The sequence below is a fragment of the Corvus cornix genome, chromosome 12, assembly GCF_000738735.6.
Source record: "Corvus cornix cornix isolate S_Up_H32 chromosome 12, ASM73873v5, whole genome shotgun sequence".
NCBI classification, from domain to species: domain Eukaryota; kingdom Metazoa; phylum Chordata; class Aves; order Passeriformes; family Corvidae; genus Corvus; species Corvus cornix.
Genome location: NC_046342.1, coordinates 824,195 through 845,989, shown reverse-complemented (window position 1 = coordinate 845,989; position 21,795 = coordinate 824,195). Strand labels below are relative to the sequence as shown.

At 52.8% G+C, this 21,795-nt stretch overlaps 2 protein-coding genes across 2 annotated transcripts in view; one reads left to right on the top strand and one right to left on the bottom strand.

The window, feature by feature from the left end:
• The window catches only part of WNT7A (Wnt family member 7A), a 35,597-nt gene extending 17,522 nt beyond the window's left edge, over nt 1-18,075 (bottom strand). The window contains exons 1-3 of the mRNA XM_039559171.1: nt 17,810-18,075; nt 16,688-16,914; nt 5,787-6,058 (exon numbers count right to left, since the gene is read on the bottom strand). Of these exons, the coding sequence (XP_039415105.1) occupies nt 5,787-6,058; nt 16,688-16,914; nt 17,810-17,880 (570 nt within the window). The 5' untranslated portion in view covers nt 17,881-18,075. The remainder of the gene's footprint in view (nt 1-5,786; nt 6,059-16,687; nt 16,915-17,809) is intronic.
• LOC120410669 (collagen alpha-1(III) chain-like) lies at nt 17,920-20,598 on the top strand. Its single transcript, XM_039559145.1, has 3 exons — nt 17,920-18,195; nt 18,270-18,786; nt 19,775-20,598. The coding sequence occupies exons 1-3, from the start codon at nt 17,920-17,922 to the stop codon at nt 20,596-20,598; spliced, it is 1,617 nt and encodes a 538-aa protein (XP_039415079.1).
• The last annotated feature ends 1,197 nt before the right edge of the window (nt 20,599-21,795 follow it).

The window sequence follows — 21,795 nt, the reverse complement described above, 5'->3', positions numbered from 1 at the left end:
GACACCAAAGCTCTACCAAGGCTCCAAAGGTGCTGAAAACCCTGGGAGAACTGAACAATCTGCACAGCTCTGATTTTTGTCTCGCTGATGCTCCCCTCTGAGCACTGAATGACAAGTGTGTACCCATGGGAAGCGCTGCTAACTGTCCGAGAGAAAGGCCAAATTAAATCAGGAATTGTCCGGAAACCTGTGACCCAGCCAGGGGCTTTGCTGAGCAAATTAATCATCAGAGCAAGCATCTGATTACTGCAGTTGTAAGAGGTGCACGATATTAAATTTGGAATTTGAGATCTTTGTTATTTATGAAGAGAGCCTGGCCCTCAGTCCCTGCTCTCCCTGTCAGCAGCATGACAGACTGTCAGCTCCAGTAATCACATACATGAAATGCATGTTTTGCTCAGAATGCCAGAATCCTCTAAAACTGCAACTGCAGGTAAGTGATAGCATTTATCATCCCCTAATCTCCAGCGTAAATCAGGAATTCAGTTTTCAACCACATGAGATATAGGAGGGAGTTGAAAGCCAAAATACAAGTAGGACCATGTATCACCATTTCTGATTAGCTGAAAGTGGAGGACAAGTGGAATGAAAATTCATTCTTGTGGATTACAGTTCTTGTGGAGTCCAATTCCCTCTCATAATTTAGACCAACATTAATGCTCCCTTTATCTTTACCCTGGGCTGTTGAGAAGATGCAGAACTTGTCTGTCAAGCTTGGACTTGCTTTAAGACTATTATCTAAAAAAGTAGGAAGGCCATAAATAGTGCTTTGATCCTTTCAAACACAAACAAAATGCTGTAAGGGTGCAAGGGATGTGTATTTCTTTTCACACCTCGGAAACTGCCCAGCAGAGCCTTGGGATGGAGTTGGATGGGATTTTTGGAAGCACTCAGCCGTGCCCTGTGGTCCCACCAGCCTCAGTGGGAGCTTTCCCATTCAGTGAACTGGATTTACTCCAAACTCAGTGCTTGGCCTTTCTGGGAATCCTGCTGCCCCCAGCCAGCGCGTGGTGATGAAGTTGCCAGGAAAGACTTTGTGGCATTTAAGGCTCCTTTTCTAATGGCACTGAAGTACAGCTGGGGTGCCAGGCCTTGGGGCTGGAGTGCCTGGAGAGAAGGCAGGGGCTCAGCACTGGGCTTGCCTTGGATAAAGGTAACTGGATCTGCAGTGGTGATTGCCCACTACGCAAGAAGAGGAGAACGTTCAGGAAAGTCTCATGGCAGCAATGTCCCCCCGAGGTCAGAGAAGCAGCAAGTAAAGAGTGACACAAGTGAGGGCTTTCCAGGACAGCTTGGGAGAGCCCCTGAGCTCTGTGCTTTGTGTGTCTCTTCAGCATTGCTGCAGTTTTTTTACAGGGTGAAGCATTAAACACCTCAGTCTATTATGATCCCTGCATGATCCATTTCAGAAGCGCCTCCTGGGTGCTCACAGCTTTGCTTGCTGTTTGCAGCAGCTCTGTCAGGCACGTCCTGCACATCCCCTGAGAGCCTCAGAGCTGAAGGGGAAATCTGAAATGCTCCTGATTCAGAGGATGGGGAGACATTGCAAAGTTAGTGCCCCTACATGTTCCTCCGGAGAGAAATGCTGAATAAAAATCCACCTTGATGTGCTCTTGAATTGCAAAAGCCTTCTAATGCAGCCTGTGCCCATGATTTATAACAATGACTCATAATATTGCATTATACTTAATATGATGTAACGCTGATGCAAGATGCCATTCGTGGAATTTCAATGTCACAGAGAAAAAGAGAGGAGAGAGCAGTCTGGTCATGTACCTTGCCATGCTGTCAGAATGAAATGTTTACAGCCAAAATGTGTAGAGCCTTTAAGTATCTACTTTGCTATTTTTTAGCAGGATAACCTGGAAAATAACATTTTTTATTTCCTGGAGCATAAATATCTCTCGGACATACATTATTGTGTTACTGGCAGTAATTTAATCAACTTTATATTTGAGAAGACAAATTTGCTAACAGACAATTCAGTCTTGCAATTATACCCCCTCACATGGAAGTTTGCAGGGCAAATAAGCATTATGCCTTTAAATTAATTGAAGCTTTATCTCCCTTTTCTGACCCAGCTGTTATGAATTCTCCTCCTGTTCTCACTGTACTGCTTGCTCCTTCCTGCAGTGAATCAGCACTTCAGGAAACACTAATTCAAAGAGGAAAGACACCCTAAACTCTGCTTCTGGAGGTCAGAAATCGCTGCTCTCCAGTAGGTTTGACAAATGAGGTGAGGCTCTCGGGCTGCTCGGGGCCAGTTTCGTGGGGTGTGTGTGACCCCTGCTCAGAACTCTGCCCCGGCCCTTCCACGCAGCCCGAGGACTGGCGAGCTGTGCTACAGAACTGAGCGCTGCTGGTTTGTCACCCAGACAGAGACAGGAACAGAGGCAGAGCCCCGTCCTTCAGCAGGGAGGGAAGCTGCCCACAGGCACCCCGGCTGTATCTGGGCTGTGGGAGCAGCTGGGATGGGTCGTGTCCCCCGCGCTGCTCCCAGGGGCTGCTCCTCGCGGCGTCCTGGGTGTGCACGGGGGGTTGGCCAAGCACTGCACTACCCAGGCTGGTAAGGGAAGGAACATGGATGTTCTCCACCTGTGACCTTTGAAATCCTCCACATTTGACACCCTCAGTTGTCTCATTTCCAGAAACAGCTGACAGATTATAGAATCAGAATATCCTGAGCTGGAAGGGACCCTCAGGGATCATCCAGTCCAGCTCCTGACCCTGAACAGACACCCCGACAATCCCACCCTGTGCATCCCTGAGAGCATTGTCCAAAGGCTCCTGGAGCTCTGGCAGCCCTGGGGCTGTGCCCATTCCCTGGATAACTGTACCCATTCCCTGGGTAACTGTGCCCATTCCCTGGATAACTGTACCCCTGCTGTGTGTTCAGGATGTTCCGAGGCTGCTGCTGGCACCACAGGGAGCAGATGGACATTGCCTGGGTAAAACAGGACTGTGAGAGGGTGGAAAGTCTTGAACTGAGGTCTTCATAAATCCTGGATTAGGCTTTTCCTGCAGGTTCTCTGTTGGGTCATACTGCACAGTCCCCTCTACTCCCAGTCTTCCCAGTAAACCCAGCAGACCATTCTCAATCACCAAGACGGAATGGATGATTCTAGTAGTGGTTCTCAAGAAGACAACCCAATGTTGATGGATCTGTGCTTTCCTAGAGTGCATCCTGAACCAGCTGCAGCAGGTGTCACCCTGAGGAGGGACCTTTCCAGAGGTGAGCACCAGGTGAGTGGGCACAGCACAGTTTCACATTGCAAGACAAAAGAAGTAGAGGCAACTCACTTCTGAACAGCACAGCAGTGCCTACAGGTGATGGTAAGAAATCAATAAGAATTGATTTATTTTTGGAAGCCTGGTAGGTGCCAGTCTGTCTCCTAAGTGCATAAATATCATCAAAACCTAGCCATGGGCAAGTAAAACAAGACAAGAATTTGTAGCCCAGAGGAAAGCCACCATGAATAGATTGTGTGGAGGCTGATAAGATCCATACTGCTCCAAAATGGAGAGTTCCACCTCACAACAAGGCTGTCTTTGTTGTGGAAGAGTCAGGTTGTGAGAGTCCTGGCGTGCCAAATACCTGTAATGGCCTCCCCTGCCAATTGTCTTTAAATACTGTGATCTTTCACACAGGAGCAAAGCCTGAAAGAAATCTGTCTAGCAAAACCATCATTTATTCATTCTCTACAGGGCAGTGGAGTAACAAGCCTCTCCTCAGTCCTGTTACTCCTTCTCTCCCCTGAAGATTTCAGAGATTTGTTCGAACAAAGATCGGTAATTTTGCTCTGTGAGGGATGCAGGAAGAAGCGCAGAAATATCTCTAGATCAGAACAGTTCCTGAGCCTGCTGGAGAAATGGCAGATGGCCAGAGATAGCACAAACCGCTGCTCTCCCAGATAACAATGTGGAGAGCTGAACCTTCCAGGCACGAGCTTTCAGGACAGCAAATTGTGCACAGAAAGGTGAGAAACACAAGGAGCCTCACGGGGAGGCTGGGGAGGCTCCTGGAGCTGGCCTTCCCACAGTCTGCTCCAGAACCACTGGCCTCCTCTGCCCAAGGTCCACACCCGGGGGATAACTGAGGCAAAAACCGCAACTTTTCTACTTGGCTGTATTTTTGAGCTTTGCATTGGGGAAAAATTTCCAGCCAGTAGGCAGTTCCAGCTATGTTTGCAGTCTGGTGTAGGCTGGTGTGTCATTTCCTGGGAATCTTTTACTGCCAGCACCCATCAAATACAAGCAGACCTCTCAAGGAAGTAGCTTTCCCACAGAGGTGAAACTCCTCTGCTACTTTTTGTTTCGCTAGATCTGTGCTTGTACAGCAGAGCAGGCAGTGGGCGTTGGTGTTTCACCAAGCTTTTCAGGATGTGCCTTCATGCTACCAGAAGCTAAGTAATAAAGATCTCAGATCATTTGCGTAGCAAATATTAATGCTCAATCCTTGAGTTATTCTCAGAATTTGGGGTTAATTTTGCCAGTGTTGAAGTACAAGTTTTTGCACCAGAGAGCCAGACACAGGCATTTGGGATACTACACAGAGTAAAACCCATAATCTCACCTATAAAACCTCTACAGTAGCATTCAATTAAAGAAGGGTTAGGCTTTTGTTTGGGGTGGAAATGGCTTTTCTTCAATACAATCTGCCTGGCTCCAGCATAACTGGAGATGTCTCAGAGCCTACAGGTAATTACCACAACGAAAGTAGCATCCACAAATTAACTGCTGCTCCCAACTTCCTTCTCCCATCTGGCTCTAAGTCACACTCACATAACGCTGCCATCAGGACCATTGCACAGCAGGTAAAAGGAGAGCTGGGGAAGCAGAGGATTCACATCCCTGGGAGATGGGATCAGCCAAACTCGCGCAGGGAGAGCTCTGCTGGGCTGTGCCCGGCTCTGTGGGGAGCACACCGACACCCCCTGGCTATTCCAGCTGCTGGAATCGGAGCCACAGCACTGATGGACTGCCCTGGGAACGCCTGGGAATGCCTGCCCCACAGGGATCTGAGGAGCGCAGGTCACACCAGGCTGGGTCTTGTGCCCGCACCAGCTCCACTGGCGATCAGAAACACGGCCAAGGCAGCAAACCCGGGGCGTTCAGTGCCCAGGATCCCAGGAAACCTGTGTGTGCGAGCTGCTGGATTCCTGCCTTCCCCAGAGCTGCTGCTTTCAGTCCCAAAGGATGGGATGGGGTGGGAATCCTGCTGTGCTAACCCCAAATCCGTGCCACAGTGTAACCACGGTGCGACAGGGACTCAGCCCGGGGTCTTTGCTGAAGGCTTTTCCTCCTAGCAGCGGTAGCGCTCACACAAAGGCTGAGGTTTGAACAGTGGGGTTGAAAATGATCCCTTTTCAGCTGAGTGAGACGTTCATGTCTGAACCTGACGAGACTCCCGCTCACCCACACAGTAGCAGGCAGCTTTTTACCAGAAGTACCGTTTGACTTCCCAGATAAAATGGTTGGGGGGTTTTTGTTGTTGTTGGTTTTTTTTTTTTTTTTCTTTTTTATAGCTGCAAAGAGTAACATTTAGACAAACGTTTGACGAGCAGATGGTCCAACAACCTGCAGAGGTGCCTACTTGTGTGCTGCGAATGATGCCAGCACGGAAGCCCCACGGTTCTCCCGCACTGCGGGGCACCAAACCCCACCCCAGCCCCGGGATGGGCACGGGGACACGGGACACGGGACACGGGACACGGGACACGGGACACGGGACACGGGACACGGGACACGGGACACGGGACACGGGACTCGGGACACGGGACACTCACCTTCCGCCCGGCCTCGTTGTTGTGCAGGTTCATGAGCGTCCTGGCGTTCTGCTTGATCTCCCGGGCGTCCACGAAGACCTTGGCGAAGCCGATGCCGTAGCGGATGTCGGCGGAGCAGCCGCCCCATTTCCAGCCCTCCTCCTTGTGGTACTGGCCCTGCTTCTCCTTGTCGCAGCCGCAGTCGCTCAGGTTGCCCTGCGTGCAGGCGGCCGTGATGGCATGAGCCACGCCGGCCGCGATGATGGCGTAGGTGAAGGCGGCCTCGCGGCTCCCTGGAAGGCAAAAGGGGCCATCAGCAGCGGGCAGGAGCCCAGCGGGGCACAGGACACAGGGACGGGGCCATCAGCAGCGGGCAGGAGCCCAGCGGGGCACAGGACACAGGGACGGGGCCACCAGCAGCGGGCAGGAGCCCAGCGGGGCACAGGACACAGGGACGGGGCCACCAGCAGCGGGCAGGAGCCCAGCGGGGCACAGGACACAGGGACGGGCAGCTCCTGCGGGCAAACAGCCCCGGCTGCTCTCAGGAGTGCTGCAAACCTGCAGGCACAAGCAGGTCCCTGCTCTTCTGAGTACTGATTGTGGTGGGTGCTCGTCTCTAAAGCAAGAGCTCTCCACGAGGCAGGAGGAGATCGAGCGTTGTTCAGGCAGCTCCATCTCTGTATTATTAGATGGTGTTAGAAGCAGGCAAACTAAGCTTCTTGTAGCAAAAGGGGGGCAAATGCTCGAGCTCAAAAATAAAGGAAGGAAAACAAAATAGGTGGGCTTGGGGGTCAATTTGTTAAAATGCCCACACACTCAACTTTTTTAAAATTCGGGTCAGAAATAGGATTTTATTCAGAAATTTAATTCTACACTAAAAGGTATTTTTACAGGACAACCGCTTCCCATTGGACTCTTGTTCTGAAAACATTTTAACTGAACTGGGATGTTTCTTTCACACTGTAGGTGTCAAAAAGTTTTCAACACTGACATCCATGCTGACTCAATGAAATAAGTCTTGGGTTTAATTTCAAAATTTCTCATAAAATGAAGAAAAAATCCTGACCTGTTGTAGGCACCGTGACCAGAGCATGGTGAAGTAACAGCCTCACCAGAGGGCTGTGAGACAGAGGTTAGGCCAATAATACTTTGTGCAATAAGGCCATAATGACAGGCTTCTGTCTCTGGAGGGAGGGGCTTCTCACTGTAAATCTAAGATTTAATTTCTCTTTTTGAAGTTTTGTTGCATTCTGGTGCGTGGATTTCCCACACGTGGACCCTACAGGATCTGTGAGACTTTTGGAACCAGTTCAGCTGAGAGAGGGACCTTCACAGCCTGAGGAGCTTTGCAGAGGTTGCCTGTGTATGTCAAACAGCCCTTTAAAAATTTTTGGATCTCCCAAACCAAGAACTTGCCCCTACTGTTATTTCTGCAATGACCAAATGCACCCTTGCATCAGTAGGATCAGAATCAGGCTCTTAATCAGGGGAGTGCAGATGGGAAGATCTGCTTCCCTTCTCCAACTGCCCACCAGTGGAGTCCTGGCAGACCTCAGCTGCTGGCAAGTGCTTGTTACCCATGAAACAAGCCCATTTCTGCTGTTTATTGCATTTCACAAAAAAATAATCACTTGGGAAAGAAACCTTACAAGCACTTCAGCCTTGGCTACATCCCTTTCGTGTAATACGATCTGGATTTCTCTACTTGTCGCTTTCAATGATAAATGTTCACTTCCTTATGTCGAGGAAGTAAAATGGAAAACAAGATGACATTATCACAATCTGTTAATAGTAAACTTCGTGCCCTCTATCAGCACAGGCAATATTCCCCAATGCTGCTACATGCTGCATTTATTAAGGAACTTATAGTCTATTATCAGACTTCCTCACAGGATTCCTTGTTTCTCCTTACTCAAAAAAAAAAGAAAAATCATAAAATGCTGAATCCTTTTGGCTGTGGAAGTTGCAGATGAAGCTTTCTAGAACTCTTGGCTTTTTATGAAAATCCGAATGTGGAGGAGAAATCCCAGGCTTCAGGTGTGTTTGGAGTTGAGCTCCTCCTCCAGTTTACACCCATCAATACCCTCAATCTTTTAAGCACAACGCTACAAAAAAGGCACTGATAAACAGTGTACAATTAGAAATCCCACTTCATCTCTCAGAAGGGACCAATGCATCACACCAGGTTTCTGTTCCACGAAGCAGCACATGGGACATTGTCACAAAAATATTTTTGAGTTGAATTTATGTGTGGTTCTTGTTTCCCTTCGATTTTGATTGGATTATTTTTGTTCCAGCACAAGTCATTTTCAAGATCTAGAATAAAAAACGCTGGGAGATCACTTTGATCTGACACACTCAGCATTGTAAAGGCTGAGCAGCTCTTTTGCTTTTTAGAGGGGAGAAAAACTCAATGTAGAAAATATAAAATTAGTTTGTACAAGCAGAGTCAGAAGCCAGAGTCAAGCTTGATCATAAATTACATTACCTAAATTGTTTTATAAGTTTGTCTTATTCGGGGGAAAACCTTAGCAGCTTTTAAAAACTCAAATTTAGGAGATTACAAGGTAAACAAAGCAAGTGCCTGGAAGAATTGACCCAGGTAGGAAGTGCCTTGGCCCTTGTGCAGTGGTGATAAAGTGATGTGGGTTTGTCATGTCTGCATCAAACTGTTCCTGTTTGCCATAAATGATTCACTTTTTTAGGTCTCGTTACCCTGGTGTGGCTCACAGAAATGTCAGCAAGGGAGGGAAGCTCAGGCCAGTCTGAGTCTCTTCTGTGACAGTGCTCGAGGTCCCAGGGGTTTGTGACCAAACGGGATAACCTGAGCACGGGGTGTTCCTGCCAATTTCAGTAGAAATTCCACTCCTCTACTTCGGATTTCAGCAGAGATTTGAAATTCCTGGAGGATCTCAGGGGGAAACACGGCTTTACCAAGGTATGGCCAGGCAGCTGCTCCTACAGAAGTTAGACAAAGGTGGAGAGTCACCTGCCATAGCACCATGGCATCCCAAGTGGTTTGGGCTGGAAGGGAGCTTAAAGCTCCTCTCACTCCACCCCTGCCACAGGCAGGGACATTTCCACCACTCCAGGGCACTCCAAGCCCCGTGCAGCCTGCCCTGGACATGTACAAGGATTGCAAGCCATCTTTTCAGCTCCCAGATCACACATTCTTCTCCTTATCTCAAACAAACTGTGGTAAACACTCCAGAGCTCAACTCCAAGCACTGGGAACTCCAGAGAAGGATCTGGCAGTGGTCAGAGGTTGCTGTGGCCATTCACAAGGCCGGTGACCGGCCGGGTTCCAGCCACGGCGGCGGTTCCAGAGCAGCGCTGCAGCACCACGGGGGATGTTGGGGGTCAGTGCAGCTGTGCTGGGGCTGAAGGGCAGGGGAGGCACCCCCTGAGCCTGGAGGGCAGGGGAGGCACCCCCTGAGCCTGGAGGGCAGGGGAGGCACCCCCTGAGCCTGGCCAGTGCCGCCCCCAGCACTGGGTCTGCCAGCCGGGCGTGGGCACTGACATCTGCCTGGCTCAGCCCCGCACCCGCACCCGGGGCTGTCCCCAGCCCCAGCAAGTGCCTCAGTGCTGTGTGACCATGGGGGCTTCTCTTCAAGCGCTGGACAGAAATATCTGCCTGCTTTTCCCGTGTTTTTCTGGCCTTCAGTGAGGTACGCAGCACATTGCAGCTCCGTTTGCTCTGATGGCAGAGAGCTTGGCACTGATGGCTTGCAAAATTTCTTCAGCTCCATCTGCTGATGCAAATCCTCCTCCAAAGCTCTGGAGTCTTGTCTGCAGGCCCTGCACATCTGCCCAGGCTGTCTGTCCCTTTGTCTCTGAGCCTTGCACAGTCAACCACGGGGTGCCAGATGTCCCAAGGGGAAGCACTGAGAGGATCACAGGTGGGTGCAAATGCAGACATGACCAGGCCAGCTGCTCTCCTAACACTGAGCACAGTTATACACAACCCATGCCCACCTTGCAGCCTTAAATCTGCAAGCACTCACGTGCACGCCTCTGATTTTGGATATGAATGTTTGCTTCACTGGGTTTGGGCTGATCAGCCTATCAGCTGCACAGACTGGTCTGCATTCTGGTCTTAATTTAGCCAACTTCATTTGGTTTTAAGTTTAATCTTTAAATTTGAAAACTTTGTAAAAACTTCATTCACACGGGTTAGAAATGGGAACTTAGATTTTAAAAGAAGTGCAATACCTTGATGTTGCTCGGGAAACAAAGTCTAAGCCTGCAAAATACAGCATGGATTTACTTGCAGGAAGTCAGTAGGTGCTCAGCAGTTCGGGATCTAAGGGTGTTTCTAAACAGCCTGTCCCGCCCTATCAGTCTCCCTCATAAATTGACTAAGCTGTGAAATAAAAAAAAGACGAATCTTTGTTTATCTCACTGGAAAACATGGGTTGTATTTTCTGCTATTTAAAGCCAAAGGGTCAGAGAGGGAGTTATCTGCAGTGACATGAGCTGAAATATGATTGGGAAAATATAAAGATGGAAAACACAGCGCACCTTGCCAATTATGTGCCACAGCAAACATTACTCCTCATCTCTCTATAGAGGCCATAACTCACAGCCTGGAAAAAGGCAGACCAGAACCCATCCCCTGCCTGCTTTGGGCTTTGCCTCCTCCTCCTTTGGTAGACCATGTATGGTCCAGCAGGTTTTTTTATTTTCATCTTTCTTTAACCTAGCATGAGTGATTAATAAGAATGGTAGCTTAAAAAAAAAAAAATCTTTGAATTATCCTCGTCCTAATTTTTTCTTCCCCTTCTGCTCAAAATTGGGGGGGTTGGTGCCTTAAAACATTGTATTCAGTTGAAATTAAAAGGATGGTTCCCTATAAATCAACAGTGTGGCTTTACAAAGGTTAGTACCAATAAATAAAATACAGACTGGCTTTAAGAGGCATTCAAGACTCTGGGGGGTTTAGTCCCTGCCCACTTTCATGAGCTGAAGTTCCTTTCATCAACACATGAAACTCTTGCAGAGGAAACACTCCAGCTAAAGTGATTATTTTTGAAAATAACCTCTTTACATTTATAAAGTTACTACTCAAGGCACGTGCATTACAAGAATCAGAGCCTTTATTTTGGAGTTCAAATAAGTCTCCCCTTTCCAGAGGGCTCTGAGCCCCCCACGCCCCAGCCCTGCGCTGCCCCTGCCGTGGAGATCTCCCACCTTCCCAGCCAGATGCAATCTCTCTGTTTCTCTGGAACAAGTACTCACAAGACACATCTGAAGGCAGGTATGAAAACCCTGTGATGGGAATTCCAACTGCAGTGACCTTGGGGCAATGTTTTATCTTGCAGTGACAGTCCCTGCTGAGAAAGATTGACTTTTTGGCATAAAGCAGTTCAGGATGATCAGGCCATATTTCAGCCTGGCCTCACTTCTGCCTGCAAATAACTGTTCTCCTGCAAGACACTGACAGCAAAAACTGGCTCTAAGGGCTGGAAACCTAGCACAGAAATTCAGACTCTGACCAAGTTACTTGACTAAATAGCCAGACTCCTGTCAATGACATTTTTTTTCTGTGCATCTTGGAGGATTCATAACAGAAGTGGTTCAGAAAACAGAGTATTTATCAATCATTCCTCTAAATATTGACCAAAGCAAATAGTGCAGCAGCACTCAGAACCTAGCTTCCCACAGACCTGTGCAGGTAATCTTCCATGCAATACAAAAACAACAAGGATTTTCCTGCCCAGAGCTCCAGGAGTGTTTGGACACCACTCCCAGGGATGCACAAGGTGGGATTGTTGGGGTGTCTCTGCAGGGCAGGGGTTGGACTGGATGATCCCAGAGGGTCCCTTCCAGCTCAGGAGATTCTGTGAGTCTGTGATTCCACCAGTGGTTGTTCACTTGGTGTGTTATTCTGGAATTCAAACACTCAGATTTTAAAACCTGACACAAGAGACTGCAGCAGTGTTTAAAATCAAAATGCTCCCTGAAATGATGGAAGACTGAATCTGTTCTTCAACACACCTGAACTGGGATGTTTTCCAAAGTGTTTGTTTATAACACAGTGACAATATGAAGATTTACTCATAACTTTCCTGTTAATTTTTCTGTTAAATCTACCCCACCAGAGAGGAAATTTTCCTAGATCTTCTTCTCTTTTCCATACCAGCAGGAGAGCTATTCCTGACAGCTACTGAAGAAGTTAGTGAAGGTTTGGCCTGTAGGGCATTTGCCATTTGTTTCAATAGGCAGGAGTGGGAATGTCCCTCTTCCCTTACGTTGTTTGAAGCTATAGAAGAAAAGTTGATTTTAATATCTGGAAAAGAAATCACTGCAGAATTCAGTCCAGTGTGGAGCCAATAGTGCAGTGAAGAAAGGAAAGCCAACAGACCCTCCTGGTTTAATTGTGCATCAGGGCACACCTGGGGTGATCCCTGGGCCAAAGGCATCGGGCACAGTGTACAGAGGTGCTGAGCCAGCCTGCTGTGCTCACCAGCTTTGGGACCAGCTGGTCCGTGGGGATTCTTGTTTTGATTTCAGCTTTCCTTATTCCCAAGAGTAATGTCAGGTGGGTGGAGGTACCAGTGTGATTATACTGAAGCATTTTCCAGGGTAGAAAAGAGCAAAGAATTGCTGCATTTTAGTAAGGCCAGGATGAAGCCCAGGCTGAAACCAGTTTTGCTGTAATGTTCTTTGCAGAGCACCACTCACACCTCGGGACTCCCTCCATCCTCCCCCACGCAGGGTCCTTGCAGCCTCTGCAGGGCTCCTGTGCCTCTCTTCTCCCAGATCTGTCCTAAGGAGAGTCTCCACTCTGCTGTGTCCCTCTGCAGGAGTGCAGCCAAAGCGTTTGTAACATTTCCCTGTCTCCTTTAGCAGCGACAGTGCTGCTCACTTGGGGCAAAAGGAGATGGGGTTTTATTCTCCGCTACGATGCCCATGTGGTGCTGTCCTCTGGATCCCATGAAATGTAGGCACGTCCCAGGACAGTCCTTTGAGATAACAGCAGTCACTGCTGACCACCTGCTCAGGGCGGCACCCTGCACAAGGGGCCACTGAGGCACCTGATGAAAAGCCTTTGCCACAGCTCCTGCTCTTCCTGCGATCCAGCAGAGCCCAAATCTGATTTTCAGACTCTATCAAAGGCATCTCTGGCTGCTCAGATCCTTAGGCTTGAACCACATTTCACCTGAAGACAGACAGGCAGGAGGCTTTTGGCCTATCCTGCTTTAAAAACTTTGGTTTTGACTGTGGCCGTCCTCAGGAACAGAACTGCTGACCACCATAGCAAATATATTTGTTTTTAAGTGTGTCCATAATTGCAGTGTTGCATCATCTCCATGGTTATTTTAAAAATTCTCTCTGCGACTTTACATTATTAATAAGGTGTCTGTGGAATTGTCTAGAAAAAACATCCTTGTGTCGATCTGGACTGCGCCTCCACCGCTCCCTGCCCTGACCGGAGCAATCCGATGGCACTTTGTGATTTCTCTTCGTGCTCTCGGCACTGCTGTCACCAGCTGGCACGGTGAGACATCCACAGGGTGACAGGAGGGGAGGATCTCTCTTTGGAAGGACAAGCCAGGTAAAACGACCCAGGAAATGGAAAGTGTGTGCTGGGCACTGGCTGCAGTTCGCTGTGACCAGTGGGAAACTCAAGCCTGTGACCACAAATATGCTCTAGGATGAATTGAAACGGTTGCTTACTGTAGCTCTGCAAATAAACTCTACACGTAAACGACCACTTCACTGAAGATGGATTATATGGGGATTCTAAAAAATACACGCTACAGGTTACAACAGGGAAATACTGTTTGATGCTTGCCTTCTAGAGGATTCCAAGTGTTTCAATAAGGTTAATATCCCTGCTGCCATTTTAAAGACAAGAAAAGAGAAACACGGAAGAGAGGGCCATGATCCCTCAGCTACACAACAGCAGGGCCAGGAGGAGAATCACCCTGAGCGGCAACAAGAGAATTTAAATAATTACAGTGTATTTGCATAACAGTCATAAAATAGATTACCCAGCAAGGGTAAAAGGCAAGAAACTGGATTTGAAGAGATTTGGCCATCAGAGCTGTGGGTTGGGAAATAGATCACAAGAATTTCTGGTATCTAAGGGAACTTACCGGCATGGACTGACACACACAAACCCTATTTCCATCAGAGTTACTCAGGCACATCCTCCCAGATTGCTGTGAGCCTCTGCTGGCTGCACATGCCCGGCAGGGCTGTGGCCAGGACAGCCACATCACTGGCCAGGACAGCCACATCACTGTCACTCTGAAGTCATCTCCTAATCACAGAGCAGCCCATCGGTGCCACTCCAGAGGCAGAGCGAAGCCTCGCTGGAGACAGAGGGATGAGCTCATGTGTGGCTCACTGACTTTATTGCAAGTGGCAAGACAAAGGTGCCCTCTCACTCCCCAGTAATAACTTCAGGATACAATCACCTGAAGGATGCAATCAGTTGTTAAATGCCAGGAAAGGGACTGGAGTACTGGGGCTGCTGGAATAGTATTTTGTAACCCACCATGTCAAAGTCTAATTAAAAAAGCAACAAAGGTGCATTACCTTCACTTAATGGTAACCTGGATTGTTCTGGCGCTCTGTCCCTTGAAACGCTTCCTATAGGGGCATATGGTCCTTCATGTCACACATCTCTCTCTTTCCTACCTAGGGTAAGGCCCTCAGGCCTGATCTCCCGTTTGTGGGCACCAGATTTGACTTATGGCTTTATGGCACATAGGCTGTACCCTTTCTAACCAAAGCAAATATTATTTCTCTGGATGGTAACCTGGAGCACACCCTCACAGAGATCCTTGGGAAAGAGCAAGAGATGTCTTTTCCTTATAGCCATAGAAAGATGAGCTGGATCAGACATTCAGGATTTCTGTAGCTGCTGATAGGGAAGAGGCAGAAGAACAAGGAGACCACCTGAGCAGGAACAGTTACATTAAAATATCTCGTGCTGTTTGAGAGCCTGAGTAGTTTTATCCCTGAGACCGCAGGAACGTCTGTGCAAAAGAAAAATTCACCATTGGATTTCAACCCTCTGTGATTTTTATCAGAGTTTACTTTAAAATTTACATATATAGCCTGTTTAAATCTGAAGGTTTTGTTATTCTTTAAATGAGTTTTATGGGGTTTTGTAATTTGGATGCCATTCAACTCTTGACTGTGCCCTGAAACCAACGAAGAATTTGCCCTATCCATCTTAGCCTCGTAATGGATAGATAGAACATATTAAGAGTTATCACCTCAAAGACAGATCAAAGTCTACTTCCTTTAATATCGACTTTCTTTAAAAGGACCTAAATATAACCCTCTAGCTAAATAATTCAATTTTTGGAGGGAGGGAAGGAACTGAGAGCATGTTTACGCAACAGACCACAACAACTCCGCAATTTTCTAATTTCTGGGAGAAGAAAAAAATCCTTCTCACATTTTCTGTTTAAGGAAATGTTACTCTCAGACTAAATGAGCCCAAAACTGTCAGCCATCCAAATGGACTCTTCACCGACATAAGTGGCAAGCGCTTGCATCGCTGACAGGAAGAGCTCAGCCCAAGGAACAGGAACAATGAGCTAATCTGAATAAATGCTCCATTTTCAGATGTCTCACAGTGTTGTGCAGGGGGTTTTTTACCTTCTTTACTTGAACCCCTCTGATTATCAAAGGTGTTGACATGCTCTCCTTCTGTTCTTTCCTTAAATATCTAAGTTTTAGAAAACACGTATCAGTGTGCACTGATGGGCTAAAATACACGCTGAGTGTTCTCAGGAGTTCTGGAGCGGAGTGGCAAGGCTGCACCTCCGCGTTTTCACGGGAATGCCAGGAATGAGGTACTGGGGCCATATCCTGCCATGGCACTGAGCAGTGCCTGGGGCCAGCCCGTCCACAGGGTTCCCCCACAGCTGCTCAGGGCTCTTCCAGCTCCTGTTCTCTGTGCTGCCTGCTGTCCCCAAGAAACATCCCTGTTTTCTACCATGCTAAGCATTGCTTGATGGGGTTTCTGGTTTTTTGCAACTTCATTTTACGTGGGGAAGAGACTGGAAATCACAGATCCCAGCTTCCACTTCTGGAATGTGGTGCTGTGAGTGATTAGCTTTCTATGGTGGCTCTAAAAAAGACCAGCCTGTATTTGGAAAACTCATTCCTTGGTCTCTGCATTCTCAGTGCTGTGGAATCAAAAGAACAGCGAGTAAACTTCACTATTGCGTATTGCAGAATTGGGAGTATGAGAGTTTTAACTTCAGCCCCATTTCTTCAGGTATTTACATTTGCTATTCTTAATGCTGCAATGAGTGAAAACATGGAAAATGGCAGTGGGATCTTCTGTCAGTTGATTGGAACAGCATTTGTAAATGCCCTGACATCTCACAGCAGAACACACCCACTCGTGGCAGAGAGGGCACTGGATACAGCTGCTGTAGGAGAACAATTTTGTGTGGTGGGAATCTCTCACAGCGAGACCAATTGCTGTGCCTGAGTCCCATCAGGTACAAACATCAGGCCAGTATCCCTGTGGAGATGCCTGCACCCCACAAGTGCAATTCCAGCTCTGCTCAGCGTTCTGGCTCTGACTGCTGCCTTCAACAAGAGCCAAACCCCTTTTTTCATCCCTGAGTACATGGATAAGGCTGCTGTCCTGTGCACACAAACGGGAAGCGCTTTGGAGAGGATTTCTGAGAGCAGGGCAGTGAAATACTGCGGTGGAGCTGACACACATGGAAGGGAGCACAGGCAGGTGCCCTGCCAGGAGGGAGCAGGTTGGCAGTGACAGCAGCAGTGTCCAGGTGCGCACACTCACAGCGACCGTCCTGCCCTGGCTGGAACGAGCCGGGAGCTGCTCCTCCGCAGCCCGGCAGCCGTGCCCGTGCCACCCCCGTGTGCCCCCGCGGGTGCCCTGCGGGCGGAGCCGGGCAGCAGAGCCCGGAGCCACGTACCCACTTTGAGCTCCTTGCCGAAGACCGTCCTCTCGCCCAGGGCCGAGCAGTTCCAGCGCCCGTTGCGGAACTGGAACTGGCACTCGTTGATGCCCATCTGGGACCCTTCCCCGATGACAATGATCGCGTCGGGCCTGCTCTGGCAGATCGCCCGCTGCCGGGGGGCGAGCCCCGGGATCTTGTTACAGATGATGCTGGCTCCCAGGGCCACCACAGAGGAGAAACCCCTGCAACGACAAGACACCGGCGGTGGCTGAGGGAGGCTCGTCTGGGAGGCAGAGCGGCACCCGCTGCCCTCCCGTGCTGCGGGGCCCGGCGCTGGCAGGTGCCCCCGGAAAACAGCCGCCTTTCCCCCTGTCGCTTCCCTCTCCCTCTCCCTCTCTCCAAGCCGAGGCAGAGATAAGCAGCGCGTGGGCTCCTGCCAAAACAGGACCAAACTTCCTCCTTCGTGAATTAAAGCGCGTGCGGCGGCGTTGCCTGCCCGGGCCACGCACAGGCAGCGGGCTGGGAGGGTTTTCCCAAACTTGTCGAACAGTTAGAGGAGAGAGGGAGAGAGGGAGGGAAGGAAGGGAGACAACCCACGCTCCCTGCCCCGGGGCCGCGCCGCCTCCTCCCGCACCCAGCGCACCTGGCCGGGGATGCTGCGGGACCGGAGCTCCGCCGCCCTCCCTGCGCCCCTCTCGGGGCGGGCCGCGTTGTCTCCCCGGGCGGCAGCCGCCGAGGGATGTCCCCGCGGGAGGCGCGGGCAGGTACCCGGCAGAGAGCCGGGGCACCCCGCCCCGGGCCCGCCGGCCGCGCTGGGGAAGGACCGGCTGCCCGGGGATGCCCCCGGGTGTCCCTTCCCGGCCGGGACCGCCGCCCAGCCCCTCGCAGCCCCGCACATCGCCGGGGCCTCCAACTCGCCCCGCTGGAGGGTCGCTCCGAGGTGCGGGAGCTTTACCTGTCTTTTGAGAAATAATCGTGATCTCCACCATCATCGCTTCTTTTTCTCTCTCTTTTTTTTTTCCCTTTTTTTTTTTTTTTGAGACTTCCCGAGTTAAATAGTAACAGGTCTGGGCAGGTTGGGCTGAGCGCGAGAGAGAGCGCGATTGTTATAAAAGAAAGGGAAAAAAAGTTACTTACCCGATCTTGATATACACAATCCCCAGGCTCAGGAAGATGTGGAAGATCCAGCGCCTTGTTTTCCTGTTCATATTCCTTGCTTGCCGTGGCTCAGACCAACACGCGAAACGATGCCCGGCGCGCTCGGGGCTGGGGCCGGTCCGTCCCTGGCGGCGCCGCCGCGGTCACGGCCGCCCGGCCGAGCGGGGCAGCCCCCGCCGCGCCCCGCAGCGCCCGCGGCTCCGCACCGAGCCCCAGCCGCCTCTCACCATGGCCCCGCCGGGGCTGCGCTCCGCCCGCGCTGCCGGCCCCGCTCCGGCCGCGGGCGCTGTCCGGGCAGCGCGGGGCTGCGGGCGCTGGATGGGCTGAGGGGTCCTGCGAGCGCCGGCCGCGCCCCCACCTTCAGTGTGAATTGTCTCTCACTCTTCTTCACACCCCCCCCCCCCTCTTTTTTTCTTTCTCTCTTTCTCTCTTTTTTCAGCTACTTGGGCGTGCTCTCCAAAGGAGGGAGTTGTCCAGCGGGGGGGGAAGCAAGGAGCAAGGCGGGGAGGTGGGCAGGAGGGGAACCAGGAACGGCAGACGGATCACCTGCCTGCAGGCAGGCTCAGCGCGATCCTCCTCCTGCGGGCACGGCCCGGGGGAACGCGGCGGGGGCTCCGGGGGGTGTCACCGGGGGACGCCCCCGGGGCTGGCCCCGGCCCGCCGGGCGGCATTGGAGCCGCCGCGCCCGGCTCGGCTCGGCCCGCACCCCGCGCTGCTCCGCGCCGGCAGCGGGGCCGCAGCTTTGACTCCGCGCTCGCCGCCCGCTCGCCGGGGCCGCCGAGCACCTGGGGCCGGTTTTATGCGTTTGTCCCGACGCTCCTCCCCCCGGTCGGCCTCTCGCGTGTCGCGGGCTGTCCCGCAGCCGCCCGGTCCCCGCGCCGAGGTGAGCTCCGGGCGGCCGCAGCATCCCCGGAGCACCGCCCCGTCCGCACCGGGGGGCGAGGCGGCACCGGCAGGTGCGGGGGGAGGCAAGAGGGAGCCCCGTGTGCCCGCTGTGGCCTCCCCGCCGGTTTTGTGACCGATCCTTCCAGTGACAGGGCAGGGCTCGGTCCCGCCGGCCCCGTGGCAGTGGGCTCACGTCCGTGTCTGTGGTCCGAGCCCACGGCGGGGGCGGCCCGGGGGCTGCGGCCGCCGGGGCTCTCCGCGGAGCCGCCGGCCTGCCGCGGGGCGGGGGGGCCGGCCCGGCCGGGAGGAGGATCCCGGCTCCTCGTTGCGGGAATTTACACGGATATGGTGACTATTTTATTATCCACTTAAAATATTTCAAACAGGGAGGTTACCTAAATGATAACAGGGGTGTGGTGCGGGAATTGTTCTACTGATAATGTTTTTCTGAAAACAAAAACACGACGACAGGATCCCTCAGGGTCCCCCCGAGGAGCCGGGCCAGAGCCCCCCGAGGAGCCGGGCTGGACCCCCTCTCGCGGGGCAGCGGCTGCGTCCGCACGGACCCCCCGCTCTCCCGAACCACCCCGGGGGGGTCCAAGCGGGGCGCAGCCGGTCCTGGGGGGTGGGCGGCCAGGTCCGTCCCTGCCGAGTTCCCGGGGCAGGGAAGGGGTGTCCCAGCCCGCCTCTCCATCGCTCCGCGTTCCCCGGTGCGGCGGATGATTCACCTCACCGCGGCGCCCCGCAGCCCCTCCATGCGGCCGGGCCGTGCTTCCCACGGCCCCCGGAGCCAGCGGGCGGCCCGGCCCCGGCCGGGGGGGAGCCCGGAGCGAAATGCGGGGTGCAGGGGTTGCGGGAGTGCGGGGGGTGGGAGCGCAGGACTGCGGGGCGCGGGGGGTGCGCGGTGCAGGGCTCGGGGAGCGCGGGGCGTGGGGCGCGGGGCGTGGGGCGCAGGGGTGCGGGGGCTCGGGGTCGCGGTCCGGGGGCTCGGGGCCGGGGTGCGGGGGCTCGGGGCCGGGGTGCGGGGTCTCGGGGTCGCGGTCCAGGGTCTCGGGGCAGGGGTGCGGGGCCTGGCCGGGGTGCGGAGCCGGGCCGGGGTGCGGGGCCGGGCCGGGGTGCGGGGGAGCCCCGAGCCCCCGGGCAGCGCCCGCCGCAACCTTTTTGTCAGAGCGGCACCTGGCGGGCACGGCCGGAACTGCAGCCGCGGGCAGCGGAGCGGGGGAGCGGGAACGGAGGAACGGGAACGGGGAAACGGGAACGGGGAAACGGGAGCGGGGAAACGGGAACGGGAGCGGGAACGGGGGAACGGGAGCGGGGAAACGGGAACGGGAGCGGGGCAGCGGGGGAACGGGAGCGGGGAAACGGGAAACGGGGGAACGGGAGCGGGGAAACGGGAACGGGAGCGGGAACGGGGGAACGGGAGCGGGAACGGAGGAACGGGAGCGGGGAAACGGGAACGGGAGCGGGGAAACGGGGGAACGGGAGCGGGGAAACGGGAAACGGGGGAACGGGAGCGGGAACGGGGGAACGGGAGCGGGGAAACGGGAACGGGAGTGGGGAAACGGGAACGGGAGCGGGGCAGCGGGGGAACGGGAGCGGGAACGGAGGAACGGGAGCGGGGAAACGGGAACGGGAGCGGGAACGGGGGAACGGGAGCGGGGAAACGGGAACGGGAGCGGGAACGGGGGAACGGGAGCGGGAGCGGGGGAGAGGGGGACCGGGAGCGGGGCAGCGCGGGAGCGGGGCAGCCCTCAGCACCCACGGGGCATTTGGGGCGGTGGGAGCAGCTGCCCCACGGCTTTTGCAGCCTCCAGCGCAATAAAGGCTCCCAGCCCTGGAGCACGCCCAGCTCCAGGGACAAGGGGATGGGCCAGAGCCGATAGGTGTGCGTAGAGGGCAGCAGGTATCGATGAGAATAAATTCAAGGCTTAAGGAGATCCTCTTCGGGCGGGGAAACCTCCCAGCAGAGGAAAGGGCCGTTAAGAGGCAGCAGAAAGGCCGTGTTCCAGTCTGCAGCTGTCCATCACCCCCGGTACCAGCAAGGAACACGCTGCTGGTGCTCTCCTCCAGTGCCACATGCAGGGGGCAACAGGGTCAGGCGTGCAACGACCAGAGGGTTTGGGAATTTGGGAGCGCTGCCCTGCCCGCACAGCACAGGCTCCTCCAGCAAACACATCCACGGCTTCTGCCTTGCCCCAGAGGTGACCTGGCAGCGGTCTGGGCCAGGTGGGATGGTCCTGCTCCCCAAACACGGCCCTGCCCCGAACATCGGGGCTGTGGACAGCAGGTGACAGCAGTTTGATCAGCCCTGCAAGGATGAGGATGTGCCCGGTTCTCTCTCTGTGCACACGGAGCAGTTGCAGAGCAGCAGAAGTGACCCAGAGCCGGGCACCAGAGCCCCTGTTCTGCCTGTGCAGATCCCTGAGGGAAGGGCTCCTTTCTGCTCCGCATTTACCGCAGGACAGTGATGTCCTGGGCCATCACTGGGGCTCCTGAGGGCCAGGGCAATCCCAAACATCCTCCAGAATCCTGCAGGTGAGAGGCCTGAAGAGGACACAGAAGGCAGGTGGGGGTTGTGGCTTTTTTTGTTGCCCTCAGTACAACTGGTCACGTTGGTTCAATTGTCCTTGAGCAGAAATGGGCACAAAACGTCTCAGGAGCCTCATCCTGAAACTAAACTTCCTTTCCAAAGAGCAAATCTACCCTTTGAACAGTGAAATAACTGGGAGGTCATTTTAAATTTGCTTCAGAGTTTCAGTCCATATTCCCCACTGTGGTGATCTGGCACATAAAGGAGACTTTTATGCTTTATTTTTGAGATTTTTAAAATTTATTTCTGATGCTGAAGCTAGTGATGATCAGTATAATTCAACCTCAGCTGTTTAACACAGCACATGGGTATGGGATAGGTCAAGGATGACCAAATTATCGTCTTGGGGTTCAGGAAGACTGGAAAATAGCAAACCTTCCTGAGAAAATAATTTACTGAACTAATCAATGACTTTCTCTTGCTCTGTTCATTCCTAAAGAAGTTGTGACCTAGATGCATTTGAAGCATACATAAAATAACATTCCTGTGC